Here is a 20,464-nt window from a genome sequence, read left to right on the forward strand (position 1 = left end):
AGTATGATGGCAGCCTCCCCAGTTTACCAACCACAACTTCATCATTTAATCTTATCTTCTAGTACGAAAAGGAGTTAAAAGAACCTCCTAGAGAGCTAAGCTCTCATAAAGCCTCACGGCATCACCTCCCCAGCTCCTGCAGTGTCCCCCACCTGAAAACACTAGAGGGGGGACACGCAGGATGGGGCCACGAGGATCACAGGGCCATAAGGAGCCTCGGGATTAGGGCTATGGACACAGGCCTGTTCACAGCCCCATCTCTGTTACCTTGGTGATGGCAGCGCTGCCCAGACAGCATGCAGCCCCTGGGAGCCAGCAACACGTTAGCCTGTTTGTTTGTAAAACGAGTTCAGCCACCCCTGCCTGTCTTATGCAGAGCTTTCTTCTTCTGTAGCACTCAGGCAAGCCCCCCTGAAGAAAGAAATGAAGGATCTGGGGAGACCATATAGTGGCCTTACAGTCAGTACCTAAAGAGGACCTACAGGAAAGCTGAGGAGGGACTCTGTCAGGGAATGTAGTTATAGGACAAGTGGTAATGGCTTTAAACTAAAAGAGGGTAGGTTTAGATTAGACATTAGGAAGAAGTTCTTTACTCAGAGGGTGATGAGGCACTGGCACAGGCTGCCCAGAGCAGCTGTGGATGCCCCATCCCTGGAGGTGTTCAAGGTCAGGATGGATAGAGCTTTGGGCAACCTGGTCTGGTGGGAGGTGACCCTGCCCATGGCAGGGGATTGGATTTATGTGTTCTTTAAGGTCCCTTCCAACCGAAACCATCCTGTGATTCCATGATTATGTCACAGGGTTGCTCACAAGCATTGGAAGATGCATCCAGCTTCATCAGGTTGTGCTTGTCATGCATCAAGGGCCACCTACATGGGTTCATCAAGCTACAGTGGTGCATGAAAGGGGGAAAACAGTAGTGTGAGCTAACAGTGCTCTGCACTAACGCTTAATGTAGAAGCATGTGGCCTCAAGTACGGTTTACTTGTCCTCCCTCTCGAGTTGCACAACCCCTGCTTGGTACGTGATGAGAGAGCATGAAGGCCAGCCCTACCCTGCACGCCCTTGGAGTGGCGGCTGGCTCCGTGCACTAATGAGGCCCCAGGCAGCCAGCAGCTGACAGACGCTGCTGAAATGGGCTCTGAGGAGAGCAAAAGAATGACTCGGAGGTAGAAATGAAGCGATACAGGTCTGCAGCCCGTGGGCCTCAGCGTTAAGACAATCCCACTGGGTTGCAATGGCCGTCAGCAGAGTTAACCTTCTGCCCTAATCACAATCATTAAATTCCCGCTAACGCCCCTGTCCTATGTATGTCCAAACAGCTCTGTTCTCTGTCACCACCCCTCACGGTGAGCCCGGCTCCCCACCGCCACAGCTCTCATTAACGCTGCTCTGGCTGGCTGATGAGGCGAGTGGCAGCCTGCTCAGGAGCCCAGATGAGTTTTGTGGACAGCAGGGGATGTTTATCCAACATGGAGGGGATGAAAGTACAAACAAAGAGCGGCTGCACAATTACTCGGGCATCGCGCAGGGCCACTCTCATTAAAGACAGTCTCCCTGACACGAATTAATCTGAAGTGACAACTCAGTGAGCTAAATTAGCACATGGGTTCGGGCTTGGCTGGGTGCAAATTGCAGGGGTCTGTCTGCCAGGTAGGGCTAAGCCTGTTCCACAGAGGGGAAAGGCAGGAAGGTGTTAAGCTGGCCTTCTTCTGCCCAAGTCTACCCAGGAAGGTGCAGGGGAAACGGCAGCCTCAGGTCTCCTCGAGGAGCACAATGAAGATTAAACTCCCCTTCTGCACCAATACCTTCTCCTTCCTCTTTCTCCTGCAGCCTCAGGTCACAGATGGGTTCCAGCTCATTACGTGCACAGTAATTCTGCCACTATCCCCCGCAACCGTAACCACCAGCCCAGCTCAGATCTTTCCTCCAGGATGCAACCTGCTTGCAGTATTAGATGGCTTCTCATTTCTCTTTAATGTTAGAGCAGAACTCTGGGAGGGGATAAAATATACAGAGAGAAACAAGCAACTTAAAAGGCTTTTTATTTTTTAAGCAAAGATCTGGTTTGAGGAGGCTGCTTTGAATCCCCAAGCAACGAAAAGCATTTTCAGTTGGAGTGCAGTGGCTCAGTGCCTTTCCATGCTACAAGAGCACAGAGAAGAAAAAAGCTGACCAAGCAATCACCCAAAAGCCTTCTGGATCAGCCCACAACCAAATGACCCAAGGCTACGGACTCATTAAGTTCACTGGCTACAGTGAAGTAAGACAGACAGCATTTGGAGCAGTTGCCTTGGAGCAAGAAAGGGAAAACCTCCCAAACCCCCAGAACAGCCATCTGTGAGGCTCCTGCAGCTCTTCAATGGGGAAGTTTTCCCCATGGAATTGGCACTCAACGCTACGCCACTGCCTAGCCCACCTGACTGATGCACTCCAGGAAATCACAGCCTATTTACCAAGACACACAACAAAGGCTTTACAAGAAGCTTGCTCCACAATGCTATCGTATGTGCTTTGCCTGGGTCAGTGGCTCCAAGCTGTCAGGCTGTTTATTAGGTTTTAATCTAAGGTTAATTCTTATTCTACTGGAACTGGTGCGTCTGCTGTGCCACTCAGCCTGTGCCGCGGTGCTGGGAACAATCGGCTCCTATGGAAATGCACCTGTCTGTGTTGCTGGAAGCCCCCATGCATTACTTAGGAAACCAAATTCCCCCAGACTGCTTACAAACCCCACAGGAATGCCCAGCCAGCCAGTGGAAGCTGTTGAACAGGGAGAGTTGGAAGAGCACAGCACCAACCAATTAATAAGCAGCACTTTTGCTCTCACCGAGCCCTGTTTTCAGCAGCTGCAGCAAACAAATTTAATTCAAGGGTTCCCAGGTGCCTTGCAAAGCATTCTGCGACTTAGGGATCTTGATATTACATATGCCAAGAGCTCTTCAAGCAAACTGGGGAGAGCAAAAGGAAAACCAGCAAAGTGTGTCACCATCAGTGGGCATCCCAGCTGGCTGCTCTTTGGATATCAGCTCAGCAATAGTTAACTTCCCCCCAGACAGCCCCTCACCACCTAGCAGGTACCCTGAGAGGTGTGCTGTTTGATTCTCCTTCATCCTTAGGATACAGAAGAGCACTTGGCCATGGAGACCAGTGAGCTCCCACAGGGCTGGAGGAGGAGCTGGCTGGGTAAGCTTTCATCAGCTTGATGATGACAATAAATCAATAAATAAATCAACTACCTGTAATGTCCCCCTCCCCCCCCCCCCCTTTTTTTTTTTTTTTTTTTTTTTTTTTAATCTGGGGAGAATATCCACTTCAATCCCAGCTCTCTGGGAGGGTTTTCGTGCCACCCCAGCTAGAACCTGGAAGCCATTGCATTCAGCAAGGATGGTGCACAGGCAACCAGTGGCTCTCCATGAGATGCAAGTGGCTTTGTAGGAGGGTCAGGAGAAAATATCATGAACACGCTTTCCAGACTGTTTCCTGCTTGTGCTCAGCAGAGTTTGGTAACAAATCTCCCCTGCTGCTTCCTTGCTCTGCTGTCCCTTATTCAGATTCAAGCCACCAAGATGGGAACTGCAGCCATTTCTAAGAGCCTGCCCATACATGAGATTGGATTACAGCAGGGTCACAGTACAACACTCCTCCAAAATACACCTCTCAAGAATCAATACGATGTACCGCTGCTGCACAAGAAACATTAACAGCAATAACTGACAGGGTGTGAACAAAGTCAAAAGGTTTAACTTTCACGGACACTCAGCTTCCTTTATGTCATAAAGCAGAAATGTGGCTTTTCCTTCTCTTAATCCCTTTCAGGAGAAGCTGAATGAGGACAAGATCCAAAATTACTTTTAGGCACTATGCAAAAGGAAAAAAAAAAAAACTCAATATCACTGGAGAAAGATAAAAATCACAAATTAGTTTGTTGAGTTTCTGTGCTGATAATAGCAAAACTTGGCTAACGGGGAAGGGGTACTATGACAAACTGCCTTCATTATTAGAGGCTCCCCTGTGTCCTGCGTTATTATTAAGCACTGACAATGTGCTCTGCGCTGTATGAATAACAAACAAAGGCTGTCCCACCCCAGAGAGCTCACAAGCAAACGGAGACATAAAACTGAAGCCTACTGTGCAGAACTAGAGGAGAGAGACACTGGGATCTTTTTAATTATTTTGTTTTCTATCTGCAGTAAACAAACTTCTTACAAAATGCATTTGCTTCCAAGCTACTACTGAATGGCAAGAACCGCCAATTTTAAGTGTCCCCGTTTTTAAAATGTGTTGAATGCAGGCACTTTGCTGAGCTTGGATGAAAGTACATGGCAATCCTGTTAGGTTAATGTGCTCTTTAAAAACACCAGACTCTTACCTAACCTTCTCCAACCGGTGATCTCTTCAATGTTCCCTCAGTTCACTCCCCACCCCACCCGCCCCAGCTCTGGCGTGATTTCTGTTCAGATTCAGAAAACCTTGAAACCCACTTCTCTTCCCCTGCAGAGTTTATATAGTCCCAATAGCTTCATTACTGAGACAGTATGAAAGCCCTTTTGCAACACAAACAGACACTGACTTTTTCCTGCAGTTCCTGCCTGGAGAGCTCTTCAGCTTATTCCCTTTATTTCATACAAGCGGGGAGGGTAGAATTCCACTTGCTTGAATCTTTGGCCTATAAAATCTCTAAAACCTACTAATGACTGTGGGCTTTTGTTCATATTAAAACCCCCTTCAGAACACTGAGCATTAACAGTCCAAGGGGAGGCAGTGGGGCTTTGAAAGCTCTCGATTGTACCCAACACCTGACTTAATGAACACTGAGCTGTGTACTCAGCCTGTCTCTCCCATTCAGTGGGGAAGGCATAAGTCTGTCAAGGTCTGGCAGTTTCCCCAACTACAGCTCTTAATCAGCAAGGAGGCATTGATGGAGCTGCTTTCTGAGGTTCTCTTCCCAAGAGCACGCACTGAGGCTCCAGAAGAGCAGACCTTACCTGCCTGACTTCCAGGCGATACTTGAGGATGGGATCCACAGCATCAGGCTCCTTCTGTGTCCACTGCAAGATGTAAGAGTAATTCTTGGATTGCTTCTGGCTCAAGGTGGGGTTGGGAGTATCATAGTAAAACTCTGGGCTGTAAGCTTTTGCTGAAGGAAAAAAACAAAAGGAGGAAAGTAAAGAGTGGGATGGAAGGGGAACATAAATTACAAAGAGATGCGGTGCAAGTGGAAGGGGACTGCTCACCCAATTTGCCTTTGACATGGTAAATTCCTTTAATATTCCAGCTGGTGTTGCATTGACATGCTGAACTGTTCATGGCATCTTTCTCTGAGGATCACTACTACTTTCCCAGCCTAACCTAATGGGAGGGTTCACAGACCCACAACACCAGTGGGGCATGACCAACACCCAGCTGGGGAACAGCTTCAGTACTCCAGCTGGAACCAGCTCTCATATTTCTGTCTTGCTTTTGTAGTTTGGATTGAGGTAACAGCTTTAAACTGGCACTTCTCCTCTTTCATCTGCTGCTTCACAGAGTCCCCTGCTAACAATCCATGAAGAAAGATCATTTGGCCAGTAGGTCATAGGAAAAGCATTATTTATCGCACAGGGACCATGGCATTTAAAAGGAGACCTTGCTCCTTCTGCATCTCCCCTGCCCTGGCAGCACAGTGCTCCAGCCTCGTTGTAACGTGACGGTCATCTCTGCAGCAAAGGGGATGCTGACCTCAGCCGGGGTGAAAACAGCAGGAGCTTTGGCAAGGGCAGAGATGTCTTTTCTAAACCCACCTCTCCTCTTAAAAACAGAGGGCAGCAGGAGGAAAAGAAACACAGAAGAAACAATGTACTGGAGAGAAATTGGATGGTTCAGAGAATAAGGGATTTCCCATCATTTCCCCAGCTGCTGCTGTCCCGAACCAGTAACAAACAGGGCTTGAAAGCTGGCTGCCTGCAAAGCTCATCCAATTTGCTGGAAGTGACTGAGAGCCCTCCCTGGCATTGCCCTGCCAAAAGCTGCCCCAAAATGCTGCCACAAGGCAATGCTGGCTGCAGCCCAGCGGGCAGCAGGAGTGGCTGGACACCAGGAGGACAGCAAATTTAAGCTTGTACAGAGAGATCCTACAGGCTCAGGCATTCTCCTTCCCCATTATATGACAAGACTCTCCCAAAATGTCACCATGTCCACGTAGATGAATTTTGGCTTAGGTGTTGCACCCAGCTCCTCAGAGTGAGTCAAGAACAACTTGAGGTCTTACCCCAAATGGGCCTGTTTGAGATTACCTTCCCTTCTCCCTGTGCAATTCAATTTCTGGGAGGTTCTGGGCAAGGCAGGAGCTGGCCCTGAACCCAAAGCCTCCTTTCTGAGGTCAGGTCCAATCTGGACCTGCACAGACCAGAACCGCACAGAGCAGAGCAGACACAAACAGCATCTCCCCAAGCAGTCTGCCACACCTTGCCACTTGAATCATGGGCCCTGCCATTCAGTGTGGTTATAATTAGGCTCGAAAGGATTCAATGTTTATTTTTTATGAACTCAGATGGATAATATTGATGTTTATTTCCAAGTCCTTTTTTTCTTATTATTTTTATTGACTTGAATTTTTGCACAAGCAAGAAGTTCAGAACCACCTCAGAGACTAATTGCTGCTTATTCAACTTGTATTGACTGTGGAAGTCAAGCTTCATAATGGATTCAGAAATAAAATCAGAACTGATGATAATCATAATCTTGCATGATATTAATTCCTTATTAATTGACTCTAAAATAGAAATAGAAGCTAAAAAAAATCCTTCCAATAGAAAGGAAGCACATCAAAATACTTTTGGAACTTCCTTTCTGGAAACTTTTACCATTGCCAGAAAGTTTTGTCTTTTTCTTTCAGCTGACAGGAAGAGCAAAAGGTTATTCACTCAGTCTTTTGGGGCTATTTCTGAGCTTTCAGATAGATAGTGGGAGAGCAGCTGGTGACCAGTATGGGTGGCCCTGATAACTTTCTCAAGGGAGTGGGTTGGATGCCTCACTATTCTTTCAAAATATTACCAAAAAAAGCTAATCTCCCATCCACAGAAGAAACTAATCCCATCCAATAGACCTTGGCAGGTTTATGTACTCTGTTTCCAGTACGTCTGAACGCCTCACAGTCACAACTGAGTCACTGCCTCCCCATCAGACAGGAAGGTTCATGGACCTTCTTTCACAGAACAGAAACAAAAAGCGACTATGCTGTTCCTCCACAGAGGAAGTCTGTAGCAGATGTGAATTTAAACTAGAGCTCAAGTGCCCTAGTCCAGCCACTGGATTATTTTTCAGGTTGCTCTAGAGGTTCAGAAGGTCTAATTGATTTGTAGCTGTGCAGGACACAGGCAGAGATGTTTGGAGCTGAAAAGCCAGCATCAGCTATCAACACCTTGGAAAAAGAGGAAAGATGCAGAAAAACAAATGCTTGCAGCTTTCCAGATGCGGGCTCTGTAGGGATGACCACTGCTTTCTGCTGAGGGGATCTTGCCATGGGGGACATGCCATGGCACATAGGATGGCAGTGTGTACTTGTTACTACTTCCAGCAAGAAACTGAGAACCTGGGAGCATTCCCGAACTTGTTGAGAACAAAGTTCGCCCTGATGGATGGCTCATAGCGAGATATGGTTTGCCATGTAGTTAGTGAGATGAGAGTTGCAAGCATATGAAGAAAGATTAGGTAGCCAGGGCTCTGAATAATAATTCACTGCCAGACAAATTCTGGGAGACATCCACAGTTAAGGGTAAGGTCCCGAAAAATGTTCCACAGAATAGAAATGGTTTGGGTTGCCCCATTCCTGAGAGCATCTCAGAGTTACAGCATAACTGAGCTTCTCCAGACCCTAGGAAAGATTTAAAGATTTGCTTTAAAGTCTGACCTCTTTGCATATTATTTATTCTCTCTTTCTCTCTCTCATTTTTTTTTCCCCAGTCCTGTCTTGACATGTTTTATAAATTGGCCCTATTCTGGAAAAACAATATTTTGGCTGAATTTACTGTTTATTAAGGCAACTTCATCTGAGAGCTTGTCTAGAATCTGGTGCCCAAGTCAATTCTGAGGTCATGGGAAAAACAGATTTAATGATCAGTTAGAGAGGCTAGGTCAGATGTGTGGTTTTAGATGCTATAACTCTGCCATCCCTCTCTGCAGTTGCAGGTGCTAGAAAGCAGCTCTGGTGCATGCTGGAAAAACAAAGCAAAACAAAACAAAACTGAGCAGTAAATCCAATAGTACTAGTATCCAACCCCAGATCATGTTTGTCCTAGCAGACATTGTGATTCAAAGACAGCCTGGAGTCACAGGGAAGGTATAGGAATACATGGTACCATTGGTTTGTTTGTTTCAGAGGGGAAATTAGATGTTTTTGGAGACTGCTGGCAGGATGTAGAGCTTTTCAATCATCCTTGGTCAATACTCACCTACCAAGCTTGAAAATACTACTACCAAGCCTGAAAGCTGATGACAGCCTCAAGTTTTAGTCTTTCAGGCAAATTTCTAAGTACTGCTAACATACAACAAAGGCTGGCACTAACTGCCCCGGGTCCATCCCAGACTTGAAGATGATGGAGACACAAATCCCTGTGGGCTTACAGAAAGTCACCCCTCCTGAACACAATGCCATGTACAAAGGAGGCAGCAGAAGTGGGACACGCTGCTTGTACCAGCATTTACTGGGATCAAGCTTCCCACCTCTGTGCCCCCATCTCACATCTCGCTCCCACGTGCGCTCTGTGACTTACCAGACACCTGGAAGAGGCAGGCGGAGACCCCCACATCATTGGAAATGCTGCACTCGTAGTTCCCGCTGGTCTCCCGGCTCACGCTGTCCACCTTCAGCTCCGAGTAGTCCTGCTGCTCCGCCGGGGGCTGCGCCAGGAGGGTCCCGTTGAAGCGCCAGACGGAGGTGGCCACCTTCATGGGGCTGCCCTTCAGCATGGTGCAGCGCAGGGTGACGCTGCGCCCCACGCCCTGGCGCACGTCCTGGAAGGCGGGCTCCACCACCGGTGGGACTGGGGACCAAACAGAGCAACAGACAGGGGTGTCATCAGGGGACAGCCACCTCGCTCAGCGCGGCCACCACGACGCTGCCTCTGAAGAGACAGGTGACGGTTATTTCTGAGGTGATATTTGTTTTCTATCTGGAGACAGATTTGTTGGACTAAAAGCAGTGATAACTGCCTGGCATCTCCTTCTGACTGGGCTGGAGCCACCTATCAACTCCCTCCCATTTATTATTATTATTATTTTTTTTAACAAGTTCTCATCCCATGGGGAGGCTGAGCACAATAGCTTGGGTTCAGTCCCTGGATCCCAACCAGAATACCCATGGTCCTCAGTCCTCATATCCAGCATAAACTGCACCACCCAAGCAGGCAGGTACCCTCACAGGCAGTAACACTCATGTCCTTCTGTTCAGTGTCCAACAGGGCGACCAGAGACACCATGTTCAGATGGAGAGATGAACATTGTGTGTCCTCAGACCTCAAGGGATGTTAGAGGAATACATCAATAAAATACACCAGGGACTGGCTACCAGGACCCTTGGTCCTATTCTAATCTCTGCCAGCAACGCCCTGGTGTCATGAGGTGAATCACTTCTCTCCATGCCAGTTTCTTTGCCAGTTACATGAGAGTGATGATATGTGGATGTCTTCCTAGCAAAGGGGGTTAACTCTTGTTCTTTAGCACTTGCAAAAAATTACAGGAACCTCATGATTTGGGCATGGCTGAGGCAGAGCAAGGAGAAAGTCTATGTTGGTATTGCTTGGGTCAACAACCTTATTTAACACAGTGGCAGAGGACCTCAGTCTCCACAGCCATCTGGTGGACATGCTTCATATGCAATAAGATCTTAATTAAAACACTGGAGCATGGGAATAACCAGCAACTCTCTCTCTAAAATGAGAAAAGGCTTCCTGAACACAAAGCAGCGGTTAGCCCAAATGGACCAGAGGGAGGACAGATTTATAGCAGCTCCGGCACAATCACAGCTCACCTTCCCTGGGTTCAGAGCACCTGATTTTCCACTGACAATTTCCTACAACGCACCTGTCCCCTCTGAACGTCTGCAGAGCTGCCAAGCAGGGCTCCCCTCCTGCAGCCTGACACCAGCAAGGCTCTCCTACAGCTCTGTAATACTGGTGACCTCTCCATCAGCCACCGTATGGGTCTGCCATGCAGTGTCCTCTCCCTGTGGACACCGCCGAATCTGTGGGTATGCCTGCTACGAGCACCTCCTCCACCTGACAGCCCCACTCAGCTGTGGCTGATTGTTTTCTAGGTATCTGTTCTCAGCTCTCAGCCTCTGGGCCCTTCACTGCACTTAAGTGGATTAAAAGCAACCCTTGACTGAGCTCACGTTGCCGTGCTGAGTGGCATGGTCAGCTTATTACAGATGGCTTTGCTAGCAATGTGTCTCAGCGGGTGCTCCAAGCACTGACTTGCCTTTGGCTCGCATGTCTTCCACCTCACGGTGAGAATTATGTGAGAAGTTGTTTGATTAGACCTAGTGCCATGAATGTGTCATCTCCATCCCTAGCTGCTATCCCATTTCTTGGGTCACATCTGCTCCTTAATTGAAGACGGCGGGGTCTCACATTATAATCAAGGCTGGCTGGTGACATAGGGAAAAAAAAAAAAAAAAGGAAAGAAAGAAAAAGAAAAATGGGACAAAAGAGAAAGGAAGGTTTAAAAATAACATGTCACAGCAGCTCCAGATGTGTTCAAAACAACCCACTTCACAAAAGGGAGAGAGAGGAATGGGAGGCGAGCACTGCGTGCGGAGCTGAGATAGAGGAAGAGAAAAGGTCTGGAAGAGGACGAAGTGCCCCCACAAGGCCACAGGCTGTGCCCCTCTGTTAGGGAGGGCCTGGGGCTGGGAAAGGGACACAGAGGAGCGGGGCTGGGACCGTCCAGATGCTTCCTTAGGTCCCAGGAACAGCAGGGCAGCCATGGATGCGGAAGATATTTAATCTTCTTCAGCTGGGAAATGGGATTTACTCGGCTTGCATGGGGACAGGCTCAGGACCTATATTATCACCTTGTGAAGGGAATGCCTCAAAGTACCTACACAGTAAAAACTGGTTATATTTTCTCCTCTTGCCTCTGGCACTAGGAAAAACCCAACAAGCAATGACCGTGCAGATGGTCCTGGAGCCCCCGAGTTTTCTGGAGAGAGAGCAGGAGGAGCTCTCATGAGCACAAAGGATGGAGCACCATGGCAAGGGGCAGCTGGTGCTGAAGGACGCCGGAGGTTATGAAAGAAATGAATGGTCACCAGCAATTACAGAGCCAGACATCAGCTCTGGCCCCGACAGCTGCTGGGGAGCCCACACTGCAGGTAGGCTACACATAAAGGGAGACCCGTGACCAAGGCGGGGATTCAGATTGCAAACCCTAGTGGATAACCACATGGCCTTTTCTCATTCTCAGCTTAACACAAAAGAAAGCTTGTTTAAATGAGCTGGTACTCTGATTGCCTTGGAGCAGAGCCCTCCAACATGACTCCTGCACAGATACCCTGGGGGAGCTGCAGGAAATGATAATGATTTTCCAGGTGCTTCTGACACCCAGAGGGAAGCAGCATCCCTGCTGGCCGTAAGGGAACTGATCTGCTGTGCACAGCAATATCGGGCTGTTCTGGCTCACTAAGCTGTTGTGGTGCTCTTTGGGGAGCCTGGGAATCAGACTGAGTTTTTAGCCTGCTTCCAAAGGAGGGTCCTTGTCCAGAGGCTCCTGAAGTGCCTTCCCGTGTCTCCCTGATCTCCAGCACAGGCAGCTGAGGTGCTCTGTTAAGCAGCAGCCACATCCCAGGCGGCAGGTTGCTACACTTGAAGAGGGAGTTAAAAAAAACAACAACCAACCCTTTGCATACACAGGGCACCAGGATTCCCTGGTAGGCATCACAGCAAACAAATATAGGCGATTACTGCTTTCTTTCAGCACAGCTTAGCTCTGAAAGAGCTAGCCAGCAGGAGGAGTGATGCAGGGGGTGAAGAGGGCAGCACATTGCTGTTGTAGGCAGCGATGGAGGAACAAGGCTCCTCCGGCAACCTTGTTAAGATGCGGCTGCTGTGAGAAACAAGGCAGGGCAGCCTGCCTTCACAGTAGAATTATTGTGCAACAGAAGAAAACATAATCACTCACCTGCTCGTTAGGAGCAAATCAAATCAGCCCAACACAGGCGACCTACTCCAGTGTGCCAGGCACCAGGATGCAAAGCTGGGCTGCAGGCAGCTCCCTTGCTGTGAGCCTGAGCAGATGCTCTGCTCTGAAGGGGTTGCTAAACTGGCATGGTGTTCACAATGATGAAGGGCAAGAGCAAGGAAAGCACAACAAAGAAGTGTCAAGTGCCAGGGGGTGTTGCTTTGTACCCCAATTAGCTCTCATTTTCTTGGTTTCATTGGAAATGCAGCACTGAAATGCACTGTCTTGCCAGATGAGTGAGGAAAGCATTGGCCACTGGGCTGTGGCCAAGTCTTCAAACACTTGTTTTAAAAGTCCATTCTTATTTGAGCCTTGTGGAAAGGAGAACTGTTCTTTCTCACAAGACTCAGAGTATTTACTGGAGAGAGCACAGTCTTCGTGCTCTCTTCATAGAACCTTGTGGTTCTACTCGGGCACAGCTCAGGGAGGGCTACTCTGTGATCTCTGTGATGCCATCTGCTTGCTGCAGGTTTCCACCAAGCTCAGATGCCTCCAGAAGGCATCTACTTGTGTCAAGGATGCTTCATCCACCAAGGATTAAGTCAGAGCACCCCAGGATGGCAGCAATGAACCATGAACAAACACCTTCTACTCTGCCCTCCAGAGTCCAGTCATCATTTACATTTCTATTTAAATCTGGAAAGTACAGCACTTAACATAAGCTATGAAAATAGCAAGCCTTGCTAGGTTAGAAAGCAGCTTGATTTTCAGCAGCTCTCAGCCTAATCTGCTGAATGAGTCCCTCCAAGCTTAGCCATGCAATTACAGCACCAGTGGAACTCCTGCTTGCAGGCTCCACCTCACCGTGTGTGTGTGAGCTGATAATTGACCACTCATTTACAGAATTAAAACTGCAAAGGACACACAGAAAATCTGGTATGAAAGACTGGGCTTTCCACTTAATTTCAATTATTAGGTGAGTTTTGTTACCCAAAGTGGCTAAATATATCAGACCATAATTTTTCTCCGGAAAATAAATCAGCATGGACTGCTATCAAGGCCTTATGGAACATATATGACTCCATCCAACATCCATTTACATTCTGGTAGGTACCCTCCTGCAGTCGCACTGGATTTATCTAGTGCAAAAGCAATGCCAGCAGAGGGTACCCTTTTTATCCGGTTCCTGGTCCCATAATCTAGGATGATAGATACGTCACAGGCATCATTCATGATGCTGCACTCTTGCCTTCACAGACAGTAGAAAACTCCATGGTTTGAGTTCCAGGAGAGATCACAGCTCTCCACCCAAACCAGAGGGAAGCTCTTGTGTTGTCACAAGGCTGAGAAGTCACAGCTGCGTAATTCTATTCCCTCCAGTAGCACCCATAATCCACACACCAATAACGGACACTGGGCACCAGCCAAAGCAGTTTTCCATTTGGAAAAAAATATCCAACCAATATTTGCAAGCTCAGTCTCCTCTGCTTGTTTCTGAGATATAATTGAGTAGTTAGGAGAGGGGAGATGGAGGAAGGCTAGCTCAACCAATCTGAGCTAAAAGCCAGAATATTTTTCTTTCATCTTCTATGCCTTTTGCCTTTGCACTCCAGTTTCCCCACATATAAAAAGATAAAACGTGTATTTCTGCAAAATACTTGAAAGCCAAGTTGCAAGTATTGTTATTTCAAACAAAACAAGTTTATCTGAGTACATTTTCTGCCAGACAAGTAGGTGGAGGAAGGAGAGGAGCAGGGCACAGAGCAGGGTTAGTTCGGTGCTAGTTGACTGCTTTTAAAAGAAGAACAAATGAAATAAATTCACTACCAGCTGTTCTGCTTTGTTCTTCTCTGAACTTTCCAAGCCAATTAGCTCAACCTATCTTCACCTTGTTTTAATAAAGAGGGATTTGCTAAAGGATTTCCTCTTCTGCATGATGAGCTGTGGTGATTACTACATGAGATCCCCTAGCTCACTTGGCAAAGCGCTTTCGAGAAAGTCCACCCTGTGTGGGAATTTCCCGACCTTCTGCCTCACATATATGTCTCCTCAAAAAAGATCTGTCCCAGACATGCTGGAACTCCACTCAGACTCACTGCCCAATTAATTCATGCTAACAAGACACTACAAAGATGAGCATTCCCTTGCAGTGTAAAGCCACCTCATTCCCATGCCTCACTTACCTTCAAGTGCCTGCTTTCAAAACAGTGCGCTCCCCTAATTGAAACAGATGAGTGGGAAAGGATGATGTATGTACAGAAGACACACACATTTGTATGTGAAACGCATGCTGTTAACCCTCCCCCCACCCACACAACACCCAATTAGAAAAGTTATTCACAAAAGAAATAAAGAGGGTAAGAGAGTGGGCATGCCTATTTCAGGAGCGATGCCTACAATTACTGCCTGACCAATGACATAACCCAAATCTAGACTTTGCAGGAAAATGTTGTCGCTAAATCATAGGCAATTTTGCTGGTTATAGCACAGTGAAACAGATGAACAGCTACTCCAGATCTGGGATTCTCTTGCCCACCCACACACCCACAAGGGGAAGTCCTCCCATTTGAAGCAGCGTCAGACCACCAACTCTCCACTCAGGTTTTGCATCTGTCTCCTAAAAGATAACGAGATGCCAGCTCATACTCATGCATCCATTACTACATGCTTCTGTTTAACAAATGGGGCTGGCAGTGACATCCTGCTCCCAATAGCATATAAATAGTTTAGATGCAAACATTCACTAACAGTCAGCCAATGATACTCTTCCCCCAAAAGCATCCCACATGCATTAACTTTTGGCAGAGAACCAGTTATCTTACTACTCAATAATTCATAGGTGTGCTACTCAGCTGGGTAGTTCTGGGAATAAAGAAACCCATTGCCAGTGAAAACTAAGGAGAAACAAAACAAAACAAACAAAAATCAATTTTAAAAAAAAGCCAACAAAGAACCAAATGGGATTCTTCTTCCAGAATGGAGAATCCACATCTTTCTTCCTACCACAGGGTTTAATCAGTAGGTTTTTTGTTACCATCTAACTTCATTCCCTTGCTGCAGTTTAAACCTATTGCAAGTCATCCCCATAGCTGGTGTTTTCATCCTAGTAATCAACTCTGACCTATCCCTGCAGCTCTCAACCTGAACAAATAACAAAAGGAGAGAAATTTTGGCCCTCTTCTGAAGTCCTTGACAAATGATGTTGGCATTTCATACACATACATACCTAAACATTTCCCCTTTCTCTCCTTCCCTCTGCTCTTCAAGTGGCAGGAGCACAGCTTTCGTTCCTATTTAGGTTTTTGTTTTCTCTGGGCAGAGAGAATTTGGGAGAATCTGGGCATTAGAGTATTAAATGCTAGAGGAATTACATCTAGTTGGAGGAAGGAGAAAAGTAAAAGACAAATCTGAAAGTACAGCTCTGGCTCTCCTCACATGCCTGGCAGAGACAAGCAGGGCACAAGGGTCTATAAAGAGGCAGAGAGCAACAAGTACTGTTTAAAACCTTGTGAGCAGGAACAGAGCTGCTTGGCCCATTACAGCAGAACGGGTTTCCCTATTCTTCCATCCACAGATTAAAACAGAGGGAAAACAACCGATCTGCAGTGTTCATAGTCCTAGGATAGGCCCTCCATATTCCTGTGAAGGATTGGAACAACTGAGAAAAGACTGATCCTCTTCCCAAGTTTGACAACAAACTTGGAGCTAGCTGAAACAGGACTTTGAAGTCCTAATTTATCCTAATGTCCTCTATATGAACCTCTCTGTGAACTTCCAGTGGCTTGCTGAAAGAGTTCATCACGCACATCTGAGTTGTAACACACATCTGAAGCTTGGGCAGCATGTCCTGCTGTTGGGCAGGAGCCACCTCCTGTGTTTGAGCCGCTTTGTACCACAATGGAGCTACCCTGGGAAGGAAAACAAATACCAGCCAGCACGTTCCCTATAGCAAATCTAGCGAAAAATCTTTGGACTCCAGACAGCATCCAATTAGTGCCACTGCTAGGGCTCATGCCCAGAGTATGCAGCTGCCTGCAAGGAATTGACTGAGTTTCCCCTTGTCTACTCTGGAGGATCTCACAGGTATCTCTCCCAAAAGAGCTACCAGGTAGATGTGACGGCAAGTAGCAATCCAGTAACAACAGGCTCCTGTTCTATCGCCAGCCGCCTGAGCAATTCAGTTGCCTCCATATGTTTGGACCCTTTTAAATAAAATAACTGAAAGTTAGGGGCAGGGAGGTTGCAGGATAAAATGCCTCTGAGAACCACAATCCTGTCAAAAGGGAGGAGAGCTTCTGCTTTAGAAATGCAATGATTTTCAGAGCCACAGGTGGTCAGAGCCTTCTGCTCACAGCTGGGCTACAGCGTTACCTCACCTTCTGTTTTCTGAAAGCTAAATTGGGAGCACTAGTTGATCCCTCCACAGCTGCTTTCAAAACAGGCAAGCAAAACAAGAGGCAGCATAGCCAAAAGAAAAAAATGTTGATTAAAAAATCAGAGCTCTTTTAATGTAAAGGTGCTGTCAGAGCTGGAAAGGGGAGAGATCCAAGCCAGAAAGAGCCTGGTAGGGGGAAAAAGGGCAGTCCAAGGCAATTAAGATAATCAAATATTAACCAGCACTGCTTAATATGCTTGCTTTGAATTCTCTGCCTGTACTATTAAGCAAAAAGGATGCATGGGGCAAAGCTAGACTAGGAGGAATTGATGCAGTGGTTCTTCACCTATCTACACAGTGAAAAGAGGTCAAGCTTCCCATGAAAACTTGGCTCTTCCTCAGACTCTCCTTCAGGCCTGGTAAGGAATTTGGATCAGGGAAGAAGAACTTATCAAAGAACAACACCCAGTTCTCCATCGCTTCTCTATCTGCTGCCTCTGAGTTCTGCCACCCATCGTTTAATACGCTGCTCTGCTAACTGTCATCATTACGCCGTTTTTCCATCCTTCACCCTTGATTGATCTTGATTCATCTGAGGAAAATGACGACAATGAAAACGTAACCATTCAGAAGGAGGCTGAAAGGACGCTCAAACTAAAAGATTTATGCCAGATATTCAGTCTCATAGATGAAGCAGCTGAGGTCAACAAATATCAAAGCAATTTTTCCCATAAGAATTAATGTAACAAGGGGGGTGGTGCATACAGGAACTTAAGAAATGCACACAATTTAAAAACACAGGATCAGCAGATGTAGCACAGAGAAAGGAGAGGCAAGAACATTTTTTACTATAGGCATTTTTGCTGTCTCTCTGTGAATGGTTATCTCTTCATCACTGTCACCATCATCTTCAGATGAATCAAGATAGATCAAATCAATCAAGGATGAAGGGTGGAAAAAATGGAGATAGATTCAGGCGAAATGGCCGGGGTCTTCCAGAGCAGTGACTGGCTCCAAAAAGCCAGCATCTCTACCATCTGAAAGTCCTGTATTCCCTCTTCATCCTTCACACCGTTGCCTGCATGACTTTTAAATGTGTGAGTGTCCCAAGTCCCTGTGTCCAACTCCTCCTCTATTAACTAATTCTAATGGAAAAATGCACTTTCAGCAGATTGCTGGTCACAGAAAAGCACCTCTCTACACCTTGTTCCCAAAACTGGTGGCCACCTACGGTCCCTGTGGAGGCTGCTTTTTTTTTTGTCTAGGTTGGATAGTAGCAATGACAGGACAGTGAAAGATTCTGGGCATCAACCAGGCCCCTGTCATAAACTGATTAAGAAAAATGGGTTGTTAAGCCATTTAGTCTCACATTTTAGAATTATTTCTCTGCTGTTTCAATAATTTAGCCTCATAGCGTCCCATGCTGAGCCTGGTGTACGCATACTTAACAACCTCATGCCATTAACAGCAAGACGTATTGAGCTACAGAGAGATCTGCTCGCACTGTTAACCAAGTATCTATCGCACAGAGGACACAAAACTAAGTATGAGGAGTTATTACAAAAGCTTGCTCACTGATCCACACAACAGGAAGAAAGCAAGCTTCCCATGCGGATCAGCCTCTAACAGTGGGCAGAAAGCACGGGCAGGAGCTGTACCAGAACCCAGAGGAGGTGACCACCAGCTCCCAGCCAGGCCAGCAGCCTGCATCAGGAGTCTGTGAGTGCAGTCTTTGGCAACTTGTTTCTTCAGGCTAGAATGATACCAGCTGTATCGGAGGATATGGACTCAAGCTACAGAAGACTCGCTTACCTGCTGGAAACTTCTTGTCTTCTCTCTGCATCACCACCATGCTTCCAGAGAAGCAGCACACCAACCTCTGAACTGCTGAAGCATGCGTGCAACCCCACAGCTCTCACCTTTCTCTGCATTAGGAAGAGCACTGTCACTTCTGACAGCTTTAGGTGTGGTGGCCTCCCAGAAATCACCCTCTGGGTCTCAGGGTCTCCTCTGCAGCGGAAGGCACAGGACAGAGGCCAGTGACAAAGCTGGCAATCATTCAAGGACAGCAGCCTGCTCTCTCGACCTCCCCATCTGGCTGTCAGCTCTGTCCCATCTCACCTGGACTTGGACCAGGAGACGGAAATTTATTAGCAAGCCCACGCACCGGATAAATCTGCTCTGACATTTGATTTTCCAGGCTGCTTCTGTGTCTGACCCTAAACTGGGACAGAACTAGAGAAACCACTTGGAGGAGCAGCATCCCTGCCACAGCTACTTTTTCATGTTGACTGAGGAGAACTCAGGTAGCAGCAAAGATGTTCTGCAGATCAACCGGGAGTGATACGTACTTTCTTTCTTCTCCTGGTGTCCTCAGGTCAGAGCAGATTTTGATCCAACAGATAAATACCTGTAATCTGTTCCATCATGCTTTCTTTGTTCGCAATCCCAATGTTTTGGGGGCACAAAAAGTCAGCCCGTCACCTTCCTCATTCTCACCCATTGCATCAAGAGTTGAAACTGGATCCTGGCCTGAATCAGTCCGTCAGCAGTTTTCAGCCTGAGGAGTTGTGGCAGCACTCACTATAACACGGCACCCTGCTCCTTCCACCTTCTCTGTGATAGATAGCAACAGCTCCCAGAATCAGATACCCCAGGTGAAAAGGACATTTTAAACACATTTCAACAATGCTTGCTGAGCCATCCCACTGTGGTGAGCAGAGAGAGGACATAATTCTGTGTACAGCTCTGGAAAGAACCTGCATGGACTGAAATCTGGGAATATCTGTGGCTAATTCTATGAGTAAAGCCAGAAATTAAGGGAAGACAGGCTTCTCCATGTCCTGTTTGTGAGACTTTTGCTCAATCTGCAAATCCTGGTCTGAATTCATCTGTGCAAAAATGGCCAAATTAAAGGGTAACAACAGATCATAAAACCTCAAAAATGCCTTATGAAGTAGCAAAACATGGAGGAAAAATGTATTGGAGGGGAAGTGCGTGATGGCATTCTGTGAACATCAGAGGAGATAAAATTATCCTGTAACCTCCATGCTTGTATAGCTTATAAGAGTACAGATATGAACCAATTTGGTCAATGTAAGCAGAGGAGAACTCAGAACAAACAGCAATAAACCTTTTTTTTTTTTTTTCCTCATTGATTTCAGAAAAAGAACTCATGGAAGATGAATGTGGGATGCAACCATACAAATTAAAAAATGAATGGTGATTAATATAGTTTTATGGGTCCTTGGCAGACAAACTGGGTAGTGTTTGAGAAAGCAACTAGAAAAGTAACTATCTTGTCATAACATCCTCAGGCGTTGGAAGGATCCTGGCTTGCTTCCACACGACAGACTAATTGAAGATGTAATACTATTCAAATGTAGCCCACATTAAGCAGCTTAAAAACACATTAGCTGAAAGAGTTCAAAAAGGAATTTTAAATTGGCGCACACACCACTGAGGTCTCTCTAGTGATAGGGCAGACGTCCTCTAGGAAGGCTTCCCTGGTGAGATCCCATATGAAACTTTGAAGCTGGTTCTATCACCACCAAGGTCAGAAAGCCAGCCAGCAGGTTGGCATAGTTAAAACATATCAATCACAACGTCCCCAGATCCATCTGTGTAGCCAGCATCACACATAAGCAACCACCTTTGGTGTCTGAATAACCTTGCGTCCATTTGCAGTTGGGATGGCAGGGTGCAGATTTTGGCACAACTCTGGGATGCGGCTTGGGCGTTGCTTCTTTCCATCCCTACAGAGCCTACAAAGGCAGTGTTTTAATGTGTGGTAACTGAGGATTGCCATCATTAAACACCTATGTCAGGATAAGATACTAATGTCTGTGGAGAACACAAAATATGCAGCAGTATATAACATACTTGGGAGATATCTCATGCAGGACAACTTGGTTTGCTTGATAGAATGGATTT

At 46.8% G+C, this 20,464-nt stretch overlaps 1 protein-coding gene across 3 annotated transcripts in view; it reads right to left on the reverse strand.

Moving 5' to 3' along the window:
* Nucleotides 1–20,464, reverse strand: part of MDGA1 (MAM domain containing glycosylphosphatidylinositol anchor 1) — a 137,330-nt gene that overhangs the window by 42,160 nt on the left and 74,706 nt on the right. For all 3 annotated transcript variants that reach the window (XM_032184007.1, XM_032184006.1, XM_032184008.1), the window contains 2 exons: nt 8,751–9,020; nt 4,986–5,137 (listed from right to left, as the gene is read on the reverse strand). In XM_032184007.1, the coding sequence (XP_032039898.1) occupies nt 4,986–5,137; nt 8,751–9,020 (422 nt within the window). The remainder of the gene's footprint in view (nt 1–4,985; nt 5,138–8,750; nt 9,021–20,464) is intronic.

The sequence above is a fragment of the Aythya fuligula genome, chromosome 3 (assembly GCF_009819795.1).
Source record: "Aythya fuligula isolate bAytFul2 chromosome 3, bAytFul2.pri, whole genome shotgun sequence".
NCBI lineage: Eukaryota > Metazoa > Chordata > Aves > Anseriformes > Anatidae > Aythya > Aythya fuligula.